General features: G+C 41.3%; 2 protein-coding genes and 1 long non-coding RNA gene across 5 annotated transcripts; 1 reads left to right on the top strand and 2 right to left on the bottom strand.

The window, feature by feature from the left end:
- Positions 1–363: 363 nt before the first annotated feature.
- On the bottom strand, positions 364–3,049 carry LOC144716677 (nuclear transcription factor Y subunit B-4-like). The gene is made up of 2 exons (XM_078591884.1): positions 2,447–3,049; positions 364–701 (listed from the first exon to the last, which is right to left on the bottom strand). The coding sequence occupies exons 1-2, from the start codon at positions 2,918–2,920 to the stop codon at positions 678–680; spliced, it is 498 nt and encodes a 165-aa protein (XP_078448010.1). The 5' UTR covers positions 2,921–3,049; the 3' UTR covers positions 364–677.
- A 13,265-nt stretch (positions 3,050–16,314) lies between these two features.
- On the bottom strand, positions 16,315–19,001 carry LOC144716683 (nuclear transcription factor Y subunit B-4-like). Its single transcript, XM_078591890.1, has 2 exons — positions 18,399–19,001; positions 16,315–16,652 (listed from the first exon to the last, which is right to left on the bottom strand). Exons 1-2 carry the CDS (start codon positions 18,870–18,872, stop codon positions 16,629–16,631), a joined length of 498 nt encoding a protein of 165 aa, XP_078448016.1. The 5' UTR covers positions 18,873–19,001; the 3' UTR covers positions 16,315–16,628.
- A 2,885-nt stretch (positions 19,002–21,886) lies between these two features.
- On the top strand, positions 21,887–25,319 carry LOC144716688 (uncharacterized). Of its 3 annotated transcripts, none has more exons than XR_013584973.1 (4): positions 21,887–22,354; positions 24,533–24,707; positions 24,824–24,895; positions 25,061–25,319. It is a non-coding gene; the product is annotated as an uncharacterized LOC144716688 (long non-coding RNA). The 3 variants fall into 3 exon arrangements; XR_013584972.1 differs by lacking the exon at positions 21,887–22,354 and adding an exon at positions 22,799–22,914; XR_013584974.1 differs by lacking the exon at positions 21,887–22,354 and adding an exon at positions 22,805–22,914 and having other exon boundaries at positions 24,540–24,707.

The following is a 25,319-nucleotide window of genomic DNA, read 5'->3' on the forward strand; positions in this document are numbered from 1 at the left end:
AGCCTCTTCAAGATCATGGCAGGGTTACAAAAAATCTGTACTAGAAATAATTCAACTCCCCTGCGCAATTCAATAGGCATCCAGACATTTCTAAGATTGATCCTGTCACTAGAAACAACAATCATGCAAACAAAATATCCGTCTATCCTCAAATGCCCTTACATTTCTATCCTCAAATGTCCTTAAAATAATTTAAGGACTCCCCGTGAGATCAATCATCCGTCTATCTTCAAATGCAGCTTTTGAGTTGCAGAAGAGACGTTACCTGTACTAAGAATAAGATTTTACGAAAAATTACCTGCACAATTTTAAACGCATCACTCCATATTAACTGAAACTGCACGGCAACGTTGGTACTTTCATAGCATATTGGGTTTTCCATCCAAGGGAATGTCCAAAGGCAACCATGAAGACACTACATTTCATAAGGGAACTTTGTATGCATTTGGAAAATCATTGATGGTATAGAGGCCGATTGGGCGGTATGGTTCTTAAAGTCTATCTTTACTCGAGTCGAAATTTAACAATAAATGATGGAAAGGTGCATCAGGTAAATAGCATCCATGAAATCTGCGATTATAGAAAATAATGACGAATGAGGAAGCAATCCTGTGTTAGGCCAATGGATAACCTTCGGTTTCGTGTCTTGCGCCAGCATCACCGCAATTCCTCTAACTTTATCGTCTATTAATCGAGGTTTCCTGTTTCATTAAAAAAAGTGGAAAACAACTCACTCAGAGGAAAGGAAACCTGGGATAGGAAATAAATCCAAAATGCAGTTAAAGATTGCCTTTTTTTTACACAATAATCTGTACAGTGCTTCATGTTTCTGTTTACGGACAAGAGAAAAACGCAGAAATTTTGCCATTTGTTTACGGAATTATTATCTCTTAGGCAGGAAAGGGCTTTGGAACCTCTAAAATTTCATGTGGTGCAATACAGTAAAAAAATAATTAGGTAAGGCTAGCCATTGGAAATTACAGATTTATAAAAGACCATGAGCTTATGACAGTAGAAAATGGTTTTGATCGGGAATTTATTTTCATCCTAAAGTACATCTATCTTTGTCGATGGAATGACAAATTCAGTTTAGCTTTCCAATACTTTCCAACACGAAATGCCTGTTTGATAGATATGATTGTGCAAAGTTCAAAAGTAACACACTGTTATTCCCGGAACGAGTAAAAAAATGAAACTCCACCGTCAACAAAAAAATTTAGACATCTAAACTCTTGCTCATGTTTTTATCTAATTTTTTTTTGTTGGAGCCTCTGATTGATGAGGACGATTTGTTGATCTTCGCGTATATTTTCTTTGTCAATTTGAGTCGTCAACACAGAATCTTGATGCTTATAATTCATTCTGCAGGCTATTCATCATCTGGACAGTACAACGTGTGGCTCATGTACCAAAAAAATAAATCATTGATTTCAAGTTACGTTATCGGCAAACTCTTTAATTGAATAACTTTAGTGAATCAAAGGCAAGTCTCAACCCAACCGATTAAATACGTGAACCCACCGAAAGAAGATTATTGAAATTTACACTTCGAATTGATAGGTTAAGTAGAAAAGAATATGGCCCTTAATGATGCCTAGTTTTCCAAGAGGAAGCAAACCACCACAATTATATCACAAGAAGAAGAATGGGAAAACATCGTATATATTGATGAGGCCGATCACCAGCACATCAAAGAAATCCTTCCGAGGACAGAAGAAAAGACCACGTTAATACTTCTCTGTGATGGGCACGACTTCTTTACATTTTTTACGGCCTTATCCCTACAGTTATTTATATGCTCAATAGCTAAAACATGCATGTTGACCACAAAATCAAAGAGAGAAGGGATGACACTTTCCTTCTTTCTGACCTTGTTTCCTTCGAAATAATCCTGTAGAATATTTATCATTTGTACAGCACACCAAATTGTTCATCTACTTTGAAAAAGTCAACGACTACAAACTTGGTAAGCAACAAACTCTGCATTTCCAGAGCTCCAACGAACCATAAAAGGAAATTGTGAACCCACCGAAAAACCATTGCTGAAAGTTACCCATCAAATATTTTGGCCGAATTGATAAATAAAGACAGAGAAATTACGGCATGAACGTAATGTCTAGTCTGAAATGATGCTTCCTCCCCTACGGGATGCAAATCACCCCCAACAAGGTCGGTGTCTCCAACTCGTTCAAAGACAAGAATAAAGGAAGAAAATGTGCATCTTGTTAATGGGGATACCCATCACAGCGGCCGCACCAATTGAGATGCTCTTTACATTTCTAAGAGCCTAGTTCCTAAAAAACAGGTCATATTTTGTTCATTTAAAAGTACGTATGATCGCCCTGAAGAGATCAATGCTGATTTACGAGTCATGCATCATCCGGCAAGAAGCCACAAAAAAGAAAATATCAAAGAGGGAGCAGGTAGGATTTTCCTAATTTCTGACCTTGCTTCCTTCGAATAACCGAAGCGTATGATACTCTTCGTCAGCGGGACCGCCCTGGGAGGCGACCAGCCTCGCAAGCTCGTCGTCTCTATACTTCTGAAGGTACCTCCTGGAAGCCGAGGCGTAGTTGTTTAACCCAACATTCTCGAGAGCCCAGCAAATATCATCACCGTTGATCGTCTTCCGGTCCTCTTTCATGCACTTGGTCGCGGCCTCGCTGGTCACGAACCGGACGAACTCGGTGGCGGACTCTTGCATGGTCTCCTTCGCTTCCTGCGAGACCTTGGCGTTTGGCGGCAAGATCTTCTTCATAATCCGACCCACGTTTGCAAGTGGTAGCAGCAGATCGAGCTCCCCGTTGTTGTCCACGTAGGCCTCCGGGCGCGCGGGCAAACCTGAGGACCCGTCGCTCTCGTTTGCGTTCCCCACTTCGCTGCTTATCATCTCTCGGGGGAAGAAAGGAAAGAGCGACATGGGATGATGTCTTTTCAGATCTTACTCACTCTAGCTTGTCTGCTATTCTCTGTCGGACGGATATTCTTATACTCCATCACAAAACTTTTTCCGATTGGTTAGAAAATGGGAGCTCGTTTCTGACACGTGGCGCCGCAGAAGTTCACATATTCTGGATGACACTCTTAGGAATCTGAGTCCTCTCAACGTGACTGTGAGCTGGCTCTACAGCTCACCTTTAATGCAGATCACAAGCTGCTAGGTTTTGATACAATGCTGCTCGATTTTATCCTACATGTGATAGTCATCCCACGTTTAAAATGAGTTTCTGCGATGCTACGTCTGAATCTAGATCTTCTCGCGATTCCTGCGTGGGCTGTCATTACGATTTGCAACGAATGGCCTTGCTTCTCCATAATCCGAGCCATGTTTGCAAAGGGTAGCTGGAGTTCTACTTCCTCTTTGTTGTCACGTCGCTGTCGGTTGCGTTCTCCTCTGTATTGCCCTGGTCTCTTGGGGAGAAAGGACAGATCCAGTGGGGATGATATATTTTCTTCTCTTATTATTGCTTTACTTTTCTCTTGAGGATTGCTTTACCTTTTGTAACAATCACGAAATGGGACTCATGATGGAGTTGTCACGATGATGAATGATGATGAAATGAAATCAAATGTTCCGGAAGAAATAAAATGTTGATGACTAATCCCAAAGAAATGAAGTCCATTCAGTCCCCTTTTCGTCCGGACAACAAGCCTACTTTTGTTGCTTTTTTGGTCTTTGTTTCTCTCTCCTTTCTTACTATTGGTTGCGAAATGGGAGTTTGTTCTTATAACCTTTGAAGGCTTAAGGAGACACCTCTAGGATTATCTAACATGCAGCATGATATTAGTTGCTACTTTCGTCCAGATGATATATAAGTATTTTAAACGTGCTTATGAAGCTGGCTCTTTATACCGCCTTAAATTAATCTTTTATTTCTATTGATTTCAAGGCCGATTGATTTTGGACGCGTGATGCCCTGTGACAGTTGCCCACGTTTAAAACCAGGGCTTCGGCGTGTGATCTGCTGAGAAGATGTTACATCACAAAGTAGATCTTCTTGCCGTTTACTGTACGTTCTGTCAGTTTTATATAAATCTTTCTATCTGCTTAGATTCCATTGGCCCGAAAATGTCTCTATTCCTCTCGCTCTCTTCTTCCTCCCCCCTTCTCTCTCTATCACCCGCTCTCTTTCTTCCTCCCCGCTTCTCTCTCTATCACCCGCTCTCTCCCTCCCTCCTCCTCTCTCCCTCCCTCCCCCCCTCTCTCTCTCACCCGCTCTCTCCCTCCCTCCTCCTCTCTCTCCCCCCCCCCCTCTCTCTCTCACCCGCTCTCTCCCTCCCTCCCCCTCTCTCTCTCCCTCCCCCCTCTCCCTCTCTCACCCGTTCTCTTCCTCCCTCCCCCTCTGTCCCCCTCTCTCCCTCCCCCTCTCTCTCTCTCACCCCTTCTCTAACTCCTTCCCCCTCTCTCACCCTCTCTCCCTCTTTCTCTCTCGCTTCCCCCCTCTCTCTGTTCTCTTTCTCCCTTTCCCCTCTCTCGCTCACCCATTCTCTCCCTCCCTCCCCCTCTGTCACCCTCTCTCGCTCCCCCCCCTCTCTATTCTCTTTCTCCCTTTCCCCTCTCTCGCTCACCCATTCTCTCCCTCCCTCCCCCTCTGTCTCCCTCTCTCGCTCCCCCCCCTCTCTATTCTCTTTCTCCCTTTCCCCTCTCTCGCTCACCCATTCTCTTCCTCCCTCCCCCTCTGTCACCCTCTCTCACACGCACACTCTCGCTCTACCTCTCCCACTCTCACTCCCTCTCTCCCTCTCTCCCTCCCTCCCTCTCCCTCTCTCCCCCCGCCCCTCCCTCCATTCCCTCTCCCCCTCCCCCCCCCTCTCTATTTTCTCTCTTTCTATCCCTCCCTCCCCCTCCCTCCCCCTCTCTCACTCTCTCTCTCCCTCTCTGGCTCTGTCTCTACCTCTCCCACTCCCTCTCCCTCTCTCTGTACCTCTCCCACTCCCTCTCCCTCTCTCTGTGCCTCTCCTCTCTCTGCCTCTCCCACTCTCTCTACCACATCCACTCTCTCTCCCACTCTACCTCTCTCCCTATATCTCGCTCCCCTTAGAGCTGTAGGATGGATGACGTTTCATCATTTGTCCATTCTAAAATTGTCATCCGTCATCGTCCGGAGCAAGGGACGTACGGATCGCCCGTCCGATACCAGTATCGGATTACGGAATCGGGAGGATGCTGTACTGGGTACCGAAAATCAAATTTTCGGTATCCCTATTTTCCGATATCCGGATATCGGATAAGGATATCGGATATCGGATATCGGTTGCTACAGTACCGATATCTGATATTAGTATCCGTCCCGATGTCGTCATCTGCCTCCTTCTCTCGAGGAGGATGACGATATCAGATATCAGAGTTGGATATCGGATTTCGATATCCAACTTAGAATGTGGTATACAATATAATGAAATCATCATAGTGCAACGGTCGGAGAAGATTTACGTGGGCCAGCGGGTAAGCATAGAGCTTTCTAATTTGCTCTGTAGCTCGTTTAATATATGCAGCCCGAACATTTTTTTCTTTCCATATGGAATTACAGGATTCAGAATTTAACATTAAACTCCGAATCCTCTTGTCCCATATGGAAGAAATTAGAAAATTTTGAACTGTATTTATTGAACGAGTAAACTATATGTTAAATATATATATATTTTCAAAATATGTTACACGTATTATGGGCTAATAATATAGTAATTATTTATTATAAAATTATTAGATTATTTAATGTATATCCTACCTCGTTTCATATATACAGCTCAGAATTTCTGTACTCTTCCATATGGGACAATAGGATTCTTAGTTAGTGTTAAACTCCGAATCCTGTTATCCCATATGGAAAAAAATCAAAAGTTTAAGGTCTATATATTAAACAAGGTAGAATACATGTTAAAAACACATGGCATTGTTAGCATAAGTACCTATAATGATTATGAATATTGATTTTTTTCTGTTGACACTGAATCCGATATCTGGATATCGAAATCCAATATCTGGTATCCGATATCCGTCTCATCCTTACCCATTCGATATCCGTATTCACTTATTGGAAGGATATCGTCAGATATCCGATATCTGATATCAGACACCGTCCCATTTTTTCTTGGATATCGAATGTCCGATACCGGATATCGGACAGATATCGGATGGACAATCCCTAGACGGACAGATGACTAAACGGAGGGCTATCCGTCATTCGCATTAGTCATCTGTCTATCTCTCTCTCCCTCTCTCTCCTCCCCCCCTCTCTCCGTCTCTCCCTCTCTCCCCCTATCCCTCTCCCCTGCTCTCTCTCTCTCTCTCTCCTTCGCTCTTTCTCCCCCCCTCTCTCTCTGATGGAGGATCATCTTGTCCGGAACGCACCAGCTCATCGTCAGCCACTATGCGGAGCCCGAGCCGACGTTAAGAACCCAAACTTCCCCTACCAGGTTTAAATCGCACTCGCGTCAAGTTGTTTTGTCTTGAATTCGTGCAGTTTTACTGTTTTTGGAGGTCCTTCGTGGTTTTACGGAGGCTCCTCCTCGCATCGTCGATTTTGTTTTGTCACCCATGGACAGTGGGGACGCCTTCACCTGCGCGTAGACATGGTCGTTCTGTTCGATTGGTGCGAACTTGAGCAAATTGTTCGTTCTGTTCGGATTTCCGAACAGAACAAATCTGGAAACAAACAGAACTTCGCACACGCTCGTGTGCGGTTCGCTTTGTGCGATTTGTGCGAATGTATTTGTAAAATATTTTATACAAATTAACAAACTTAGAACTTAGAAAGAATGCTTCCGCTTTGCCTCCCCATTCTACCTCATTTTCTCCTTCTCTCAAGCTCTCTTGAGTCTCGACATGCCTGTGGACACGCCTCTAATGCGCCTCTAACTCGACGACGGCCTGTAGAAAGCTCTATCGAGTCTCTCTCTCATTCTCTCTACTCTCTATTCTCGCCTCTCTCTGCTCTCTGCTCACTCAATCACGGAGCTTCCCGACATTTTAAGGTATCCTCGCTTTTGATTGCGGGAAAAATCTATCTTGTATGTCTGGTTTTAGCTTTTTGAATCGATGCATTTGCTTGGAAGTTGGAACTGCGGTGATTATTCTCTAGGAAATTTGACTTCCTCTGCCGTTCCTGCGAGTCATTTGTTAGATTTCTGCCTCTTTCTTTTTCCCCCTTATGTTCAGCTTCATCCGACAAAGTCGTCATAATCGTCATCAACATCGTCTGTGGCTTGCGTGATGGTGACGATTTCTGATTTCATCATCTTCTTTCGTCGTCTGAGTGAGTTTTAACGTAGGAACGATGATGAAACTAGTTTTTCATTGTCATAGTCATCCTGGAAAGGAGAATTGATGAAGAAAATAAAGACTTGTCGATCGAATCCTGTAGGAATTTGCAATGTCCTCTGGGCCATTGTAAAGTGAGATGAAACTATTGATTTAAGGTTGAGTACGAGAGATCAAACTATCCAAGTCGCCCTCTATTTCTCACACTCCATGTGCTCATGCGCCTCTCTTCCTCTCTCTTTCTCTCTCTCTTACTTTTTTAAATTGTGTCTCTCCCTGTGTACCTCTCTCTCTCTACCTTCTTTGGGTTTTTAAATTTACGAATCCCCCACTGGGATTTTGGGTTTTGCACTTTGCTGTGCATGAGTATTTACCCATTTCTCTCCCCTCTCTCTTTTTCTCTCTCTCTTTCTCTTTTAAATTGTGTCTCTCTCTCTGTACCTCTCTTTCTACCATCTTTGGGTTTTTAATTTATGAATCTCCCACTGGGATTTTGGGTTTCGCACTTTGCTTTTTATGTGTATTCACCCATTTCTCTCCAATCTCTCTCTCTTCCTCTTTTAAATTGTGTCTCTCCCTCTGTTTTGAAGGTATGCTATCCGATTTCTCTCTCTTTCTCTGTTTGTTTGTCTACCTTCACGGGCTCTGTTTTGTTTTGGGTTTTCATATTTGTGGATCTTCTAGAGGGTTTTGTGCTGAGGATTTGGTGCTGATTAAAGTCTCTCTTTGGGCTTTCATATTTAAAACTCTTTTATAATTTCTCTCTCATATCAGTCTATTTATTTGTCACTCACTTTGAGCTTTTAATTTTTAAAATAGATTCTTATTTCTCACTTTCTTACAATTCTCTCTCCCATATTTTCTCAAATCTCTCCTATGCCTCTCTTCCATATCCTCTGACCTTATATACATATAAATATTCTCTATTTGCCTTGCACCTCTCTTCGTTATTTTTTGGGCATTTATAATATTTCTTCTTCTTCTGATATCTACCTGTCCCTTCCTTGCGGTTGGGGATTCATTTAATCGTGTCAGAGGGGGAGGTCTTCTGTGGAGAATTTATCCCAGATAAAACGAGAAATAGAACAGTGTGATTGATATATGACCAATCTAGTGGACTGATCAAATGATCCATAAGATGATCCGATCAATGAAGTTGATACAACAGTGTGACTGGTGATCTGGTTGGCCTGTTTTTATCTAATTGAACTTGATCCAATAAGGTGTTGCCACCGGGTAAGATTAAAAAAGTGAGAGAACGATAGAGAGTGATAGAATAATAGGAACATATATATGATCTAATATATCTCAACAGCATTTTTAAACAAATGTCCAGTTTTCAGAGGGTCGCCGAGTAATCAACTATTGGCGATCGAGGCTCACGACAGAGAGTGTTGAGGTGTTAATGATGCTGAAGTCATGGTACAGCAACGACGACCTGAGAGCAGATGAGGACGAAGACGGTGATGAAGAGGATGGACCATTTAACATACGTCTCAATGCACACGGGTTAGACTCTGTACTTGCTCCTTGCCTTGTGTAGAGAGCTCTATTATTTATCTTTGCCTTCGCTAACAAAAACTATGATTGTGTGATGTCAATTTATTTCTTTTTTCAACACGCAGATTAGCGCTCCACCACACAATACCGCCTACCATGATGGAAGAATCCCGTGGTCTAAATGCGAGATTCATCTGGTTTTTTTCCTCTCGCTATCGTTATATGGTTTTATCTGCATCTCTGATTCTCGCTTCCTTGTATCTCTCAAATTAGCGCATTGTCTCTATTCGTTGCTTTAACCTCTCCACTTTCATATCATTCCGTAACTCTGTCTTCAAATCTCTCTTTCTTTACATGTGCAGAACAGGAGTACTCGTCATTGGGCTGAGGGCGCTACTCAGGATTCAACCATCGTGAAACATATATTCGGCCAGGAGGCAGAAAGCTAGTTCTGCAGCTCAAAATACCCAGCCAGAAATCTGACTGGAATTTTGAAGGTTTGGGTCTGTAGAGGACTTCAACTTTGAAGACAGTTATTTTCCTAAAAAAATGAGTCGTACTCGTTAAGATAGACATGGTGTAACCCACTTATTTTGAAGACAGTTATTGCTCCACTCTACTTTTCTCTCATTTCCTAACTTTGTCTCCAGTTTTCTCCATCTTTCTCTCTCCTAAGTATCTCTTTCTCCCTTTCTATCATTCGCTGATCTTCTCTTTTTCTATCTCCGATTCTCTCTCTCCTTTAATTCTTTGATTTTGTCACTATCTCTTATTCCCCTTTATATCTATCAAAATCTCCCTTTCTGTCTTTAATCCCCCTTTATCTTCATCTCTATATCTCCCTATCCCTTTCCTTCTACAATTCACTGTCCCACATTCTCACCATCGCTCTCATTCCCTCTATCTTCCTCTCCCTTACTCACCCTCACGCTCTCCCTCTTCTTCTCTCTTTCCTCCTCTCTCCCTCTCCCTCTCCTCTCCCTCTCCTGTCCCTCTCCTTTCCTTATCTCTTGCATTCTCTCTCTGACAAAACTAGGAACACTAACATTTGTTTTAAAAACAGCATCTTGAATTTGTTCTGATATGAGAACTTAAAAAAGTTATATTATTATTGTAGAAATACCTTAATATATTTTTATTGAAACCTAATCGTTCTACCCTCTAACCAAGTCCTAGAAAATATGGAAGTACACTCTGTTTCATGCATGTCATTTTAATGAAATTAATTCTAAAAAATGTATTAAATCAATTAATTCCTTCCCTTTAAGAACGAATGAATTCAGTTATGTCACCCAATGAAATGAAATGAATTACCAAAATTAATTCAGTACAATCTCCTCCTCTGATTAAATTGCCAAATGAATTCGTTAAATCATTCCAAATTTTTTTCTTAAATCTAAGCTACAACAATGGCATAAATGCCATTATCACTAGATTTAATGACTGTTATATTTATACTGATAGAATTATACTGAATATGGTGTTTCATGACTTGTGATTCGTAAATTAAGATAAGGTCATACTGAATTAGATTATTTGAAGTAAATTATACTTTATGCATAACAATATTTTGCAATTTAGAGCATTTTATGCAATTTCCAAATAATTATGTTCTTTCTGTGCGAATTTCTTCGTTTGTGTGAATTTTATTCGACTGTTCGAATTTGTTTGTTTTGTTCGAATTTGGTCGTTTGTTCGAATTATTTGGTTTGTTCGAATTTGTTCGTTTGTGCGAATTTTGTTCAATTGTGCGAATTTATTCGGTTGTGCGAATTTTGTTCGTTTGTGCGAATTGTTTGAATTTTTGCACATAAAAAGAACAGCACACCGAACACACCCCTGTGCGGTCCGTTTGTGCGAATTTTCTGTTCATTTTAAACGAACAGAACATAACAACCATGTCTACTTGCGTGTGTATGATGGAAATATATGTGGCCGGCAAGCCAATCACACATTCCATATCTCGTTCCATTTTCATTAATACAACATATTCATTATAGTGCACGTGTGATGGTTATAATGAAGTCCATGAATACATGATCGGACTTAGTGAATTATGATGAGATCATAATGCGGAGATCACTAGTCTTTAAGCATGTGTTCTAAACATTTCTATTCAAAGGATACGCGAGAAGGACATCAAACTATCATGATAGAATAGCACTATCTAGCCTCACTCATATGATGAGTATGGCCGGTCCCGTAGCCATTAGTGTGGCGACACTAAGGATAGATAGTGGGTGCTCTTTAGTGGAAAGAGTTCACTGAATTGATCCGTACGAATCCCTGAATGGTATTATACCAAACTGTCAATCAGGTTGATTCACGTCACGGTTGTGTAAGTGGTCCTTAGAACTGAGACACCAAAGACGTCTTGTGGACGGACGATTGTACTTTGGCTATGGCCAACGAGTCTTTAATCATGGGATTCTAAACGGTCTTAGTTCGGGTGCATCAAGAAGTACACGAAGACGATTGAGTGGTCAAGATGGGATCGTCCACCCTCGGTATAAGAGGTGACAGCTCAAGGAAGATGATGTGATGAAGTCCTTGGCCAAGGTAGTGAAATATCGGAGAAGAGTTCTCCGATGATTTTCGAATGCATCAGTACTAACTCGGATGACCGATTAGGGTTTGACAGTTGACCATACCCTAAGTCGTCCAAGGAGCGTCAAGTGGATGAGGGATTATACATACACGGTAACCGATGATGAACAAGTTCCATGAGTGAGTCGATACACACTCCTTTGTATCTTCTAGGACACGAGGTGTAGCTTGACACCCCACGTGTTGGAGTCTCGACCTATCGATTGGGTTAAATCAATCCGATGTTAATTAATCTATATGATGATATAGTTAATTAATTTGGAAGGCCAATAAAGGTTATTGGGCCGTTGGAGTCGTTAACTAGACTGATACATGGGCCTAGAGGGTCACACGCAAATGGTCTTTTGGACGTTGGAAGATATACTTAAGTTTTGGGGGCTTTTATGAAAAATACCCACTTAGTATAAATAGGGGAAGGCCCTGAACGAAATTCACTCAGGCCAGAATTGTTCAGGGTCCTTTCCCCTTCTTCTCCACTCTCCCTACACCCCCTCTCCATCCCTGATGTGATCGGGACGACGTAACGACGTCGACGGAGAAAGAACGGGGCTCTTCAATGAGAAGGAGGAGATCTGACGCGCCGAGGACCGCGTGGATACGTCTAGAGGCTGCACATTTGAGCAGCTCGACTCGTCTCGTTCCGGGATCGAAGAAATCGCGGATGCGATCCGTGAAAAGGTACTCTTTTTAATGGTTTTTGTCGATGCCGTTCGATTCGCAAAAGTCTTCCGCTGGGCATCGTTTTGTTCTGCTCATCCAAGTCAAGGCCTCAGAATCCATGATAAGATACAAAGGGATGGGAGAAGTGAATAAATAGAAGTGGCCTAACTCTTCCAATCATTGGATATAATTCCAAGGGATTGGAGGGCTAGGATTTCATGATTTCCTGCCTAGACCCATGACTTCCAGTCATTGGATATATTTGAAAACAGATCATTCAAATTCAAATTTTTGGTTAGTTCCACAATGAGCTTTAAAGAGGTTTGAATGGACTTCTAGAATGTTCTTCTTGTGTTTTGGGCCTTCTCTCATCATCCATTTTATTTCTAATTTCCTCCCATTTGTATCTTAAATTCACCATTATATTTACCTAAGTCCTGTTTATCAAATAAAACTCCAAGAAGATGAGAGAAATCCACTTGACTATACATAATCAAGTAGGGTAAGTCTTAAAAATCAATAAAATATATAAAAAAAGAACTTAGGAAAATAAATCATAAATCTATCATTTTATCCTTAAATGGTGAAGAATGCTAGTTCAAATCTAACAGTATTTGTTAAAAGTTAAGTATAAAAGCATAAATTTATTGATCTAATTTTATGTTATCAAAGCCCAATGGGCAGGTCTAGTAGGGCCCATCTTCCCCAGATTTCTCTTTTGAAGGTCCACAACTCCACTTGATCCTCTCAAGCCCCTTTCTAGAATCACTAAGATCCAAAAAAATCTCCAATTCTTTAAGAGTTACCATCTTCTCATTCCTGTAAATTTCTGCACATGTGAAACTATCGAAAACTCATCAGCACTACAATTCTTTGAATTCAAATAAGTCAAGGAGTTTGGTAAAAAATAACCATAATGTGCAAAAATTAAAATTTATAGCTAGTGCATAAATATTTAGTTAATTCAGGTGATAACATGATAAATTCTAATTTAATAATACCAAAACATCTAAAATGTATGGAAATATACATGCATTTATCTATCACAAGCCCATAAATTTTGAGCTCAATCTGACTTCAGGATTAAGAGTAATTAATAAATGAATATTGACCAATTATGGCCACTAGATCAATATTTATTTATTTAAATTTTACATGCAATCACGTGTTGCCTCCTAATTGGCAAAATTTGGAGTCTTTTTGGCACCTCCTTGCTTGGCACACCAAGTACCGCCTTCATGATATTAAGAGAAAGTAAAAAACAACAGAAACACATTTTAAAACGCACGTACCATTGTGTTTTTACTAGCTTCACCCACTCAAAAGTTGCCACGTCACCTCCCGAGTGTGCGCTTTGTAGGTGCAGCACGGCGGTGCACTTACCGCCTAAAACAAGTAATTCTGATGACTGCATTAAAGATGTTACATTCCGCTCTGAAGGTCGTGATTTCGCCATGTGATGTCACTAACTCAATTTCTTGACATTTTATTCAAAAGTCCCTGCTTTAATTTGCCCTCACAAACAGACGTTGCTCAAAGTAATTGTACATATACCCTCCGCTTTCTCTCTCCATATTTCCCTAAAAATATAGAAAAGTCTCAAACTATTTTTAATTGGATATTTATGTCTGCAATGCACAATCGAGAGTTGTTTAAGGGCATATTTGCAACCAAAATTTCAGAAAAGTCTTCCGCTTTAGAAATTGATTTAAACTACTATTTTCTCTATAATTATATTCTTTTCATTTTAAAAGGCATTTCCTCTTGAATAAATTCCCAAAAATCAATAAAATTATAGAAAGATCTAGTAATTAATCCTCATATTAATTAACATTAAAATTAATTTTAAACCTGTTATTTCCAGTTAAATAGAGTTATTCCAAGCTTAAATAAATTCCATAACAAAAAAATTAGGGTAAAAATCAGAATTCACTTGGAATATTAATTAACATGCAAATATACGATGACACCCCTATTTTAAACCCTTTAAATAGATAAAATGTACTAATTACTTGAATTAAATACCAAATTTTGGGTGTTATCAGCATCATGTATCACTGTGTCATAATGGCACTTTTTGTAATGATTGGAAAGGTCATCATTGGTCACAACCATGGACTGGCCATGGCATGTGCCAAGTCCAAACTTAAAACATAACAATATAAAGATCTTTTTTATTTCCATTTTAATTCTGAGGGTTGAAATTCTATAAACATTTACTCTGAGAAAATATATTTTATTATGGAAATGACGTAGGAAAACTACATGACATACTAGAAAATAGAAACAATTAGAATATCAATGAAAGATAGATTTTATCATATTAAGCTTCATAATATACAAATATGATATTAACATTTAACAGTTAGCAGTATCAGTGGTGCTATTTATAAGTTTTTTTTCTGGCCAGGCTGCTAACTGGGACCATTTGTTGTAAAACTTTCATGGCACTCTGTTCCCATGTGTCTGAATTAAGAGTATACCAGGACTCTAGGCTTCAATATTCTGTCCCCGACACACATGGTTGTAATAGATTAAATCCTAACAGCCCCAAATAGATTAAACCCTAACACTCTACTTTTCATCATATCTAGATGTAATCCAAACTCTCTGTTTTTCATATTATCTTTCCTGCCTTCCTATGCCCCTCTCTCTATCTTTCCATTTCCAACTATCAATGTTTCGATTTCAATTGAATATTAGCCGCAAATTGTAACAGCCTACCTTTCTTCTTTACTGGTTTAATCTCAAATTAAGTCCTACTGGTTACCTGGAGAACTCATTTGTCAATCCAACAGATGCATTCTGGCATACTGTTGGGCAGCCGTGTCCAAAAAAGACTCCCCTTGCCAATACGTTAGCTTGTATGCCTCGTCCCTTTCTTGAGCCTGTTTACCGATTTGACTCCTCACCCACCTGTTGACCCACGTGGCACATTGGTCCACGTGTTTAAGCCAACAAATAGCCAGGCCACTCTCCTGCTTGGGGCGGAAGGAGAGAGAACGAGGTTTTAAGGAGGACGCCTGAAGCGGAAAAAGGAGAAAGACAGCTTTCAGGAGAAGGGTATTTTCTTCTGCTATCCTGCACGCCATCGTAGAACACGATCAAACGACACATTTGAGCTCTTTTCTTCTACTTTTGAGTTTGATCCAGAGAGATTTGTTTTTCACACTTCTCTGGTTGGAGAAGATCATCTTACAGTGCTCAATTTTTATTGATGTTTTCTTTTGAATCTCGTGTGTTCAACTTATGTAAGGGAGTGAGAAAGAGTGTCCCTTTTTTGTTCTTATGACGTTTTGAAATGCTGCCCAACTCCACCTTGCACATCGAGGGTCGAATTTCCGCCGTCTGATGAATACACGATTTAATTGCAAGGGACAAGAGTTTAACAACAAGATCGGCGTTGTGGCAACTTTCAGTTGTCCGTCTCTGCATTAAAAGATTATTCATATGATTTTGGGTTTTACTTCTGCTCATACCCTGTTGATTGAGTTCAAATCTCGAGAATTTACTCGAGATGTCGGCAATTCGAACCCAGGGAAAAGATCGGGCGGCAGAGCATTGGTGTTGTCGTATTTTGCTGACTAAAGAAGGTTTTGTTTCTTACGGATCCTTGTCCCCGGGCTAAGGACTTGGTAGAAATACCTGGAAATATTTAACGGGCGATTACATTGCTATTAAGACTGCCTTTTCTAGAATTTCCCAAAATAGTGGCCGATTTCATCTCCTCTGAAAAAAGTATTCGACCGACTCGTTGCTTAGAATTAGTCGTTAAATTGTATGAAGAAGCCATTTGTACAGAAAAAAGGGATAATACATCCTGTAAGAGATATGCAATCAGGTGAAGCGTCTCCTCTGGATTTCATTTGCTATATATTTCCAAACATCTTCCCAAAATTTGGTTTCAGTTCACATATACTCCGAGCCTCTTCAAGATCATGGCAGGGTTACAAAAAATCTGTACTAGAAATAATTCAACTCCCCTGCGCAATTCAATAGGCATCCAGACATTTCTAAGATTGATCCTGTCACTAGAAACAACAATCATGCAAACAAAATATCCGTCTATCCTCAAATGCCCTTACATTTCTATCCTCAAATGTCCTTAAAATAATTTAAGGACTCCCCGTGAGATCAATCATCCGTCTATCTTCAAATGCAGCTTTTGAGTTGCAGAAGAGACGTTACCTGTACTAAGAATAAGATTTTACGAAAAATTACCTGCACAATTTTAAACGCATCACTCCATATTAACTGAAACTGCACGGCAACGTTGGTACTTTCATAGCATATTGGGTTTTCCATCCAAGGGAATGTCCAAAGGCAACCATGAAGACACTACATTTCATAAGGGAACTTTGTATGCATTTGGAAAATCATTGATGGTATAGAGGCCGATTGGGCGGTATGGTTCTTAAAGTCTATCTTTACTCGAGTCGAAATTTAACAATAAATGATGGAAAGGTGCATCAGGTAAATAGCATCCATGAAATCTGCGATTATAGAAAATAATGACGAATGAGGAAGCAATCCTGTGTTAGGCCAATGGATAACCTTCGGTTTCGTGTCTTGCGCCAGCATCACCGCAATTCCTCTAACTTTATCGTCTATTAATCGAGGTTTCCTGTTTCATTAAAAAAAGTGGAAAACAACTCACTCAGAGGAAAGGAAACCTGGGATAGGAAATAAATCCAAAATGCAGTTAAAGATTGCCTTTTTTTTACACAATAATCTGTACAGTGCTTCATGTTTCTGTTTACGGACAAGAGAAAAACGCAGAAATTTTGCCATTTGTTTACGGAATTATTATCTCTTAGGCAGGAAAGGGCTTTGGAACCTCTAAAATTTCATGTGGTGCAATACAGTAAAAAAATAATTAGGTAAGGCTAGCCATTGGAAATTACAGATTTATAAAAGACCATGAGCTTATGACAGTAGAAAATGGTTTTGATCGGGAATTTATTTTCATCCTAAAGTACATCTATCTTTGTCGATGGAATGACAAATTCAGTTTAGCTTTCCAATACTTTCCAACACGAAATGCCTGTTTGATAGATATGATTGTGCAAAGTTCAAAAGTAACACACTGTTATTCCCGGAACGAGTAAAAAAATGAAACTCCACCGTCAACAAAAAAATTTAGACATCTAAACTCTTGCTCATGTTTTTATCTAATTTTTTTTTGTTGGAGCCTCTGATTGATGAGGACGATTTGTTGATCTTCGCGTATATTTTCTTTGTCAATTTGAGTCGTCAACACAGAATCTTGATGCTTATAATTCATTCTGCAGGCTATTCATCATCTGGACAGTACAACGTGTGGCTCATGTACCAAAAAAATAAATCATTGATTTCAAGTTACGTTATCGGCAAACTCTTTAATTGAATAACTTTAGTGAATCAAAGGCAAGTCTCAACCCAACCGATTAAATACGTGAACCCACCGAAAGAAGATTATTGAAATTTACACTTCGAATTGATAGGTTAAGTAGAAAAAGAATATGGCCCTTAATGATGCCTAGTTTTCCAAGAGGAAGCAAACCACCACAATTATATCACAAGAAGAAGAATGGGGAAAACATCGTATATATTGATGAGGCCGATCACCAGCACATCAAAGAAATCCTTCCGAGGACAGAAGAAAAGACCACGTTAATACTTCTCTGTGATGGGCACGACTTCTTTACATTTTTACGGCCTTATCCCTACAGTTATTTATATGCTCAATAGCTAAAACATGCATGTTGACCACAAAATCAAAGAGAGAAGGGATGACACTTTCCTTCTTTCTGACCTTGTTTCCTTCGAAATAATCCTGTAGAATATTTATCATTTGTACAGCACACCAAATTGTTCATCTACTTTGAAAAAGTCAACGACTACAAACTTGGTAAGCAACAAACTCTGCATTTCCAGAGCTCCAACGAACCATAAAAGGAAATTGTGAACCCACCGAAAAACCATTGCTGAAAGTTACCCATCAAATATTTTGGCCGAATTGATAAATAAAGACAGAGAAATTACGGCATGAACGTAATGTCTAGTCTGAAATGATGCTTCCTCCCCTACGGGATGCAAATCACCCCCAACAAGGTCGGTGTCTCCAACTCGTTCAAAGACAAGAATAAAGGAAGAAAATGTGCATCTTGTTAATGGGGATACCCATCACAGCGGCCGCACCAATTGAGATGCTCTTTACATTTCTAAGAGCCTAGTTCCTAAAAAACAGGTCATATTTTGTTCATTTAAAAGTACGTATGATCGCCCTGAAGAGATCAATGCTGATTTACGAGTCATGCATCATCCGGCAAGAAGCCACAAAAAAGAAAATATCAAAGAGGGAGCAGGTAGGATTTTCCTAATTTCTGACCTTGCTTCCTTCGAATAACCGAAGCGTATGATACTCTTCGTCAGCGGGACCGCCCTGGGAGGCGACCAGCCTCGCAAGCTCGTCGTCTCTATACTTCTGAAGGTACCTCCTGGAAGCCGAGGCGTAGTTGTTTAACCCAACATTCTCGAGAGCCCAGCAAATATCATCACCGTTGATCGTCTTCCGGTCCTCTTTCATGCACTTGGTCGCGGCCTCGCTGGTCACGAACCGGACGAACTCGGTGGCGGACTCTTGCATGGTCTCCTTCGCTTCCTGCGAGACCTTGGCGTTTGGCGGCAAGATCTTCTTCATAATCCGACCCACGTTTGCAAGTGGTAGCAGCAGATCGAGCTCCCCGTTGTTGTCCACGTAGGCCTCCGGGCGCGCGGGCAAACCTGAGGACCCGTCGCTCTCGTTTGCGTTCCCCACTTCGCTGCTTATCATCTCTCGGGGGAAGAAAGGAAAGAGCGACATGGGATGATGTCTTTTCAGATCTTACTCACTCTAGCTTGTCTGCTATTCTCTGTCGGACGGATATTCTTATACTCCATCACAAAACTTTTTCCGATTGGTTAGAAAATGGGAGCTCGTTTCTGACACGTGGCGCCGCAGAAGTTCACATATTCTGGATGACACTCTTAGGAATCTGAGTCCTCTCAACGTGACTGTGAGCTGGCTCTACAGCTCACCTTTAATGCAGATCACAAGCTGCTAGGTTTTGATACAATGCTGCTCGATTTTATCCTACATGTGATAGTCATCCCACGTTTAAAATGAGTTTCTGCGATGCTACGTCTGAATCTAGATCTTCTCGCGATTCCTGCGTGGGCTGTCATTACGATTTGCAACGAATGGCCTTGCTTCTCCATAATCCGAGCCATGTTTGCAAAGGGTAGCTGGAGTTCTACTTCCTCTTTGTTGTCACGTCGCTGTCGGTTGCGTTCTCCTCTGTATTGCCCCTGGTCTCTTGGGGGAGAAAGGACAGATCCAGTGGGGATGATATATTTTCTTCTCTTATTATTGCTTTACTTTTCTCTTGAGGATTGCTTTACCTTTTGTAACAATCACGAAATGGGACTCATGATGGAGTTGTCACGATGATGAATGATGATGAAATGAAATCAAATGTTCCGGAAGAAATAAAATGTTGATGACTAATCCCAAAGAAATGAAGTCCATTCAGTCCCCTTTTCGTCCGGACAACAAGCCTACTTTTGTTGCTTTTTTGGTCTTTGTTTCTCTCTCCCTTTCTTACTATTGGTTGCGAAATGGGAGTTTGTTCTTATAACCTTTGAAGGCTTAAGGAGACACCTCTAGGATTATCTAACATGCAGCATGATATTAGTTGCTACTTTCGTCCAGATGATATATAAGTATTTTAAACGTGCTTATGAAGCTGGCTCTTTATACCGCCTTAAATTAATCTTTTATTTCTATTGATTTCAAGGCCGATTGATTTTGGACGCGTGATGCCCTGTGACAGTTGCCCACGTTTAAAACCAGGGCTTCGGCGTGTGATCTGCTGAGAAGATGTTACATCACAAAGTAGATCTTCTTGCCGTTTACTGTACGTTCTGTCAGTTTTATATAAATCTTTCTATCTGCTTAGATTCCATTGGCCCGAAAATGTCTCTATTCCTCTCGCTCTCTTCTTCCTCCCCCCTCCTCTCTCTCTCACCCCCTCTCTTTCTCCCTCCCCGCTTCTCTCTCTATCACCCGCTCTCTCCCTCCTCCCTCCTCCTCTCCCCCCCCTCTCTCCCCCCCCCCCTCTCTCCCCCCCCCCCCCTCTCTCTCTCCCCCCCCCTCTCTCTCTCCCCCGCTCTCTCCCTCCCTCACCCTCTCTCTCTCCCTCCCCCCTCTCCCTCTCTCACCCGTTCTCTTCCTCCCTCCCCCTCTGTCACCCTCTCTCCCTCCCCCTCTCTCACTCTCACCCCTTCTCTAACTCCTTCCCCCTCTCTCACCCTCTCTCCCACTCTCTCTCTCCCTTCCCCCCTCTCTGTTCTCTTTCTCCCTTTCCCTCTCTCGCTCACCCATTCTCTCCTCCCTCCCCTCTGTCACCCTCTCTCGCTCCCCCTCTCTATTCTCTTTCTCCCTTTCCCCTCTCTCGCTCACCCATTCTCTCCCTCCCTCCCCCTCTCTCACCCTCTCTCCCCCCCCCCCTCTCTATTCTCTTTCTCCCTTTCCCCTCTCTCGCTCACCCATTCTCTTCCTCCCTCCCCCTCTGTCACCCTCTCTCACACGCACACTCTCGCTCTACCTCTCCCACTCTCACTCCCTCTCTCCCTCTCTCCCTCTATCACTCTCCCTCTCTCGCTCCGTCCCTCTCTCTATTCTCTCTCTCGCTCCGCCCCTCTCTCTATTTTCTCTCTTTCTATCCCTCCCTCCCCCTCCCTCCCCCTCTCTCACTCTCTCTCTCCCTCTCTGGCTCTGTCTCTACCTCTCCCACTCCCTCTCCCTCTCTCTGTACCTCTCCCACTCCCTCTCCCTCTCTCTGTGCCTCTCCTCTCTCTGCCTCTCCCACTCTCTCTACCACATCCACTCTCTCTCCCACTCTACCTCTCTCCCTATATCTCGCTCCCCTTAGAGCTGTAGGATGGATGACGTTTCATCATTTGTCCATTCTAAAATTGTCATCCGTCATCGTCCGGAGCAAGGGACGTACGGATCGCCCGTCCCGATACCAGTATCGGATTACGGAATCGGGAGGGATGCTGTACTGGGTACCGAAAATCAAATTTTCGGTATCCCTATTTTCCGATATCCGGATATCGGATAAGGATATCGGATATCGGATATCGGTTGCTACAGTACCGATATCTGATATTAGTATCCGTCCCGATGTCGTCATCTGCCTCCTTCTCTCGAGGAGGATGACGATATCAGATATCAGAGTTGGATATCGGATTTCGATATCCAACTTAGAATGTGGTATACAATATAATGAAATCATCATAGTGCAGTCGAGAAGATTTACGTGGGCCAGCGGTAAGCATAGAGCTTTCTAATTTGCTCTGTAGCTCGTTTAATATATGCAGCCCGAACATTTTTTTCTTTCCATATGGAATTACAGGATTCAGAATTTAACATTAAACTCCGAATCCTCTTGTCCCATATGGAAGAAATTAGAAAATTTTGAACTGTATTTATTGAACGAGTAAACTATATGTTAAATATATATATATTTTCAAAATATGTTACACGTATTATGGGCTAATAATATAGTAATTATTTATTATAAAATTATTAGATTATTTAATGTATATCCTACCTCGTTTCATATATACAGCTCAGAATTTCTGTACTCTTCCATATGGGACAATAGGATTCTTAGTTAGTGTTAAACTCCGAATCCTGTTATCCCATATGGAAAAAAATCAAAAGTTTAAGGTCTATATATTAAACAAGGTAGAATACATGTTAAAAACACATGGCATTGTTAGCATAAGTACCTATAATGATTATGAATATTGATTTTTTTCTGTTGACACTGAATCCGATATCTGGATATCGAAATCCAATATCTGGTATCCGATATCCGTCTCATCCTTACCCATTCGATATCCGTATTCACTTATTGGAAGGATATCGTCAGATATCCGATATCTGATATCAGACACCGTCCCATTTTTTCTTGGATATCGAATGTCCGATACCGGATATCGGACAGATATCGGATGGACAATCCCTAGACGGACAGATGACTAAACGGAGGGCTATCCGTCATTCGCATTAGTCATCTGTCTATCTCTCTCTCCCTCTCTCTCCTCCCTCCCTCTATCCGTCTCTCCCTCTCTCCCCCTATCCCTCTCCCCTGCTCTCTCTCTCTCTCTCTCCTTCGCTCTTTCTCCCCCCCTCTCTCTCTGATGGAGGATCATCTTGTCCGGAACGCACCAGCTCATCGTCAGCCACTATGCGGAGCCCGAGCCGACGTTAAGAACCCAAACTTCCCCTACCAGGTTTAAATCGCACTCGCGTCAAGTTGTTTTGTCTTGAATTCGTGCAGTTTTACTGTTTTTGGAGGTCCTTCGTGGTTTACGGAGGCTCCTCCTGCATCGTCGATTTTGTTTTGTCACCCATGGACAGTGGGGACGCCTTCACCTGCGCGTGAGACATGGTCGTTCTGTTCGATTAGTGCGAACTTGAGCAAATTGTTCGTTCTGTTCGGATTTCGAACAGAACAAATCTGAAACAAACAGAACTTACGCTTTGCGCTGTATGCGGTTCGCTTTGTGCGATTTGTGCGAATGTATTTGTAAAATATTTTATACAAATTAACAAACTTAGAACTTAGAAAGAATGCTTCCCGCTTTGCCTCCCCCATTCTACCTCACTTTCTCCTTCTCTCAAGCTCTCTTGAGTCTCGCCGGCGGCCTGTGGACACGCCTCTAATTCTCCTCTACCTCGACGACGGCCTGTAGAAAGCTCTATCGAGTCTCTCTCTCATTCTCTCTACTCTCTATTCTCGCCTCTCTCTGCTCTCTGCTCACTCAATCACGGAGCTTCCCGACATTTTAAGGTATCCTCGCCCTTTTGATTGCGGGAAAAATCTATCTTGTATGTCTCTTTAGCTTTTTGAATCGATGCATTTGCTTGGAAGTTGGAACTGCGGTGATTATTCTCTAGGAAATTTGACTTCCTCTGCCGTTCCTGCGAGTCATTTGTTAGATTTCTGCCTCTTTCTTTTCCCCTTATGTTCAGCTTCATCCGACAAAGTCGTCATAATAAATCATCAACATCGTCTGTGGCTTGCGTGATGGTGACGATTTCTGATTTCATCATCTTCTTCGCTGCCTGAGTGAGTTTTAACGTAGGAACGATGATGAAACTAGTTTTTCATTGTCATAGTCATCCTGGAAAGGAGAATTGATGAAGAAAATAAAGACTTGTCGATCGAATCCTGTAGGAATTTGCAATGTCCTCTGGGCCATTGTAAAGTGAGATGAAACTATTGATTTAAGGTTGAGTACGAGAGATCAAACTATCCAAGTCGCCCTCTATTTCTCACTCCATGTGCTCATGCCTCTCTTCCTCTCTCTTTCTCTCTCTCTTACTTTTTTAAATTGTGTCTCTCCCTGTGTCTCTCTCTCTCTCTCTACCTTCTTTGGGTTTTTAAATTTACGAATCCCCCACTGGGATTTTGGGTTTTGCACTTTGCTGTGCATGAGTATTTACCCATTTCTCTCCCCTCTCTCTTTTTCTCTCTCTCTTTCTCTTTTAAATTGTGTCTCTCTCTCTGTACCTCTCTTTCTACCATCTTTGGGTTTTAATTTATGAATCTCCCACTGGGATTTTGGGTTTCAGACTTTGCTTTTATGTGTATTCACCCATTTCTCTCCAATCTCTCTCTCTTCCTCTTTTAAATTGTGTCTCTCCCTCTGTTTTGAAGGTATGCTATCCGATTTCTCTCTCTTTCTCTGTTTGTTTGTCTACCTTCACGGGCTCTGTTTTGTTTTGGGTTTTCATATTTGTGGATCTTCTAGAGGGTTTTGTGCTGAGGATTTGGTGCTGATTAAAGTCTCTCTTTGGGCTTTCATATTTAAAACTCTTTTATAATTTCTCTCTCATATCAGTCTATTTATTTGTCACTCACTTTGAGCTTTTAATTTTTAAAATAGATTCTTATTTCTCACTTTCTTACAATTCTCTCTCCCATATTTTCTCAAATCTCTCCTATGCCTCTCTTCCATATCCTCTGACCTTATATACATATAAATATTCTCTATTTGCCTTGCACCTCTCTTCGTTATTTTTTGGGCATTTATAATATTTCTTCTTCTTCTGATATCTACCTGTCCCTTCCTTGCGGTTGGGGATTCATTTAATCGTGTCAGAGGGGGAGGTCTTCTGTGGAGAATTTATCCCAGATAAAAAACGAGAAATAGAACAGTGTGATTGATATATGACCAATCTAGTGGACTGATCAAATGATCCATAAGATGATCCGATCAATGAAGTTGATACAACAGTGTGACTGGTGATCTGGTTGGCCTGTTTTTATCTAATTGAACTTGATCCAATAAGGTGTTGCCACCGGGTAAGATTAAAAAAGTGAGAGAACGATAGAGAGTGATAGAATAATAGGAACATATATATGATCTAATATATCTCAACAGCATTTTTAAACAAATGTCCAGTTTTCAGAGGGTCGCCGAGTAATCAACTATTGGCGATCGAGGCTCACGACAGAGAGTGTTGAGGTGTTAATGATGCTGAAGTCATGGTACAGCAACGACGACCTGAGAGCAGATGAGGACGAAGACGGTGATGAAGAGGATGGACCATTTAACATACGTCTCAATGCACCGACGGGTTAGACTCTGTACTTGCTCCTTGCCTTGTGTAGAGAGCTCTATTATTTATCTTTGCCTTCGCTAACAAAAACTATGATTGTGTGATGTCAATTTATTTCTTTTTTCAACACGCAGATTAGCGCTCCACCACACAATACCGCCTACAATGATGGAAGAATCCCGTGGTCTAAATGCGAGATTCATCTGGTTTTTTTCCTCTCTCTATCATTATATGGTTTTATCTTCATCTCTGATTCTCGCTTCCTTATATCTCTCAAATTAGCTGATTCTCTCTTTTCGTTGCTTTAACCTCTCCACTTTCATATCATTCCGTAACTCTGTCTTCAAATCTCTCTTTCTTTACATGTGCAGAACAGGAGTACTCGTCATTGGGCTGAGGGCGCTACTCAGGATTCAACCATCGTCGAAACATATATTCGGCCAGGAGGCAGAAAGCTAGTTCTGCAGCTCAAAATACCCAGCCAGAAATCTGACTGGAATTTTGAAGGTTTGGGTCTGTAGAGGGACTTCAACTTTGAAGACAGTTATTTTCCTAAAAAAATGAGTCGTACTCTTTAAGATAGACATGGTGTAACCCACTTATTTTGAAGACAGTTATTGCTCCACTCTA

This window comes from Wolffia australiana, chromosome 1, assembly GCF_029677425.1.
Source record: "Wolffia australiana isolate 7733 chromosome 1, ASM2967742v1".
In the NCBI taxonomy this organism is placed as follows: domain Eukaryota; kingdom Viridiplantae; phylum Streptophyta; class Magnoliopsida; order Alismatales; family Araceae; genus Wolffia; species Wolffia australiana.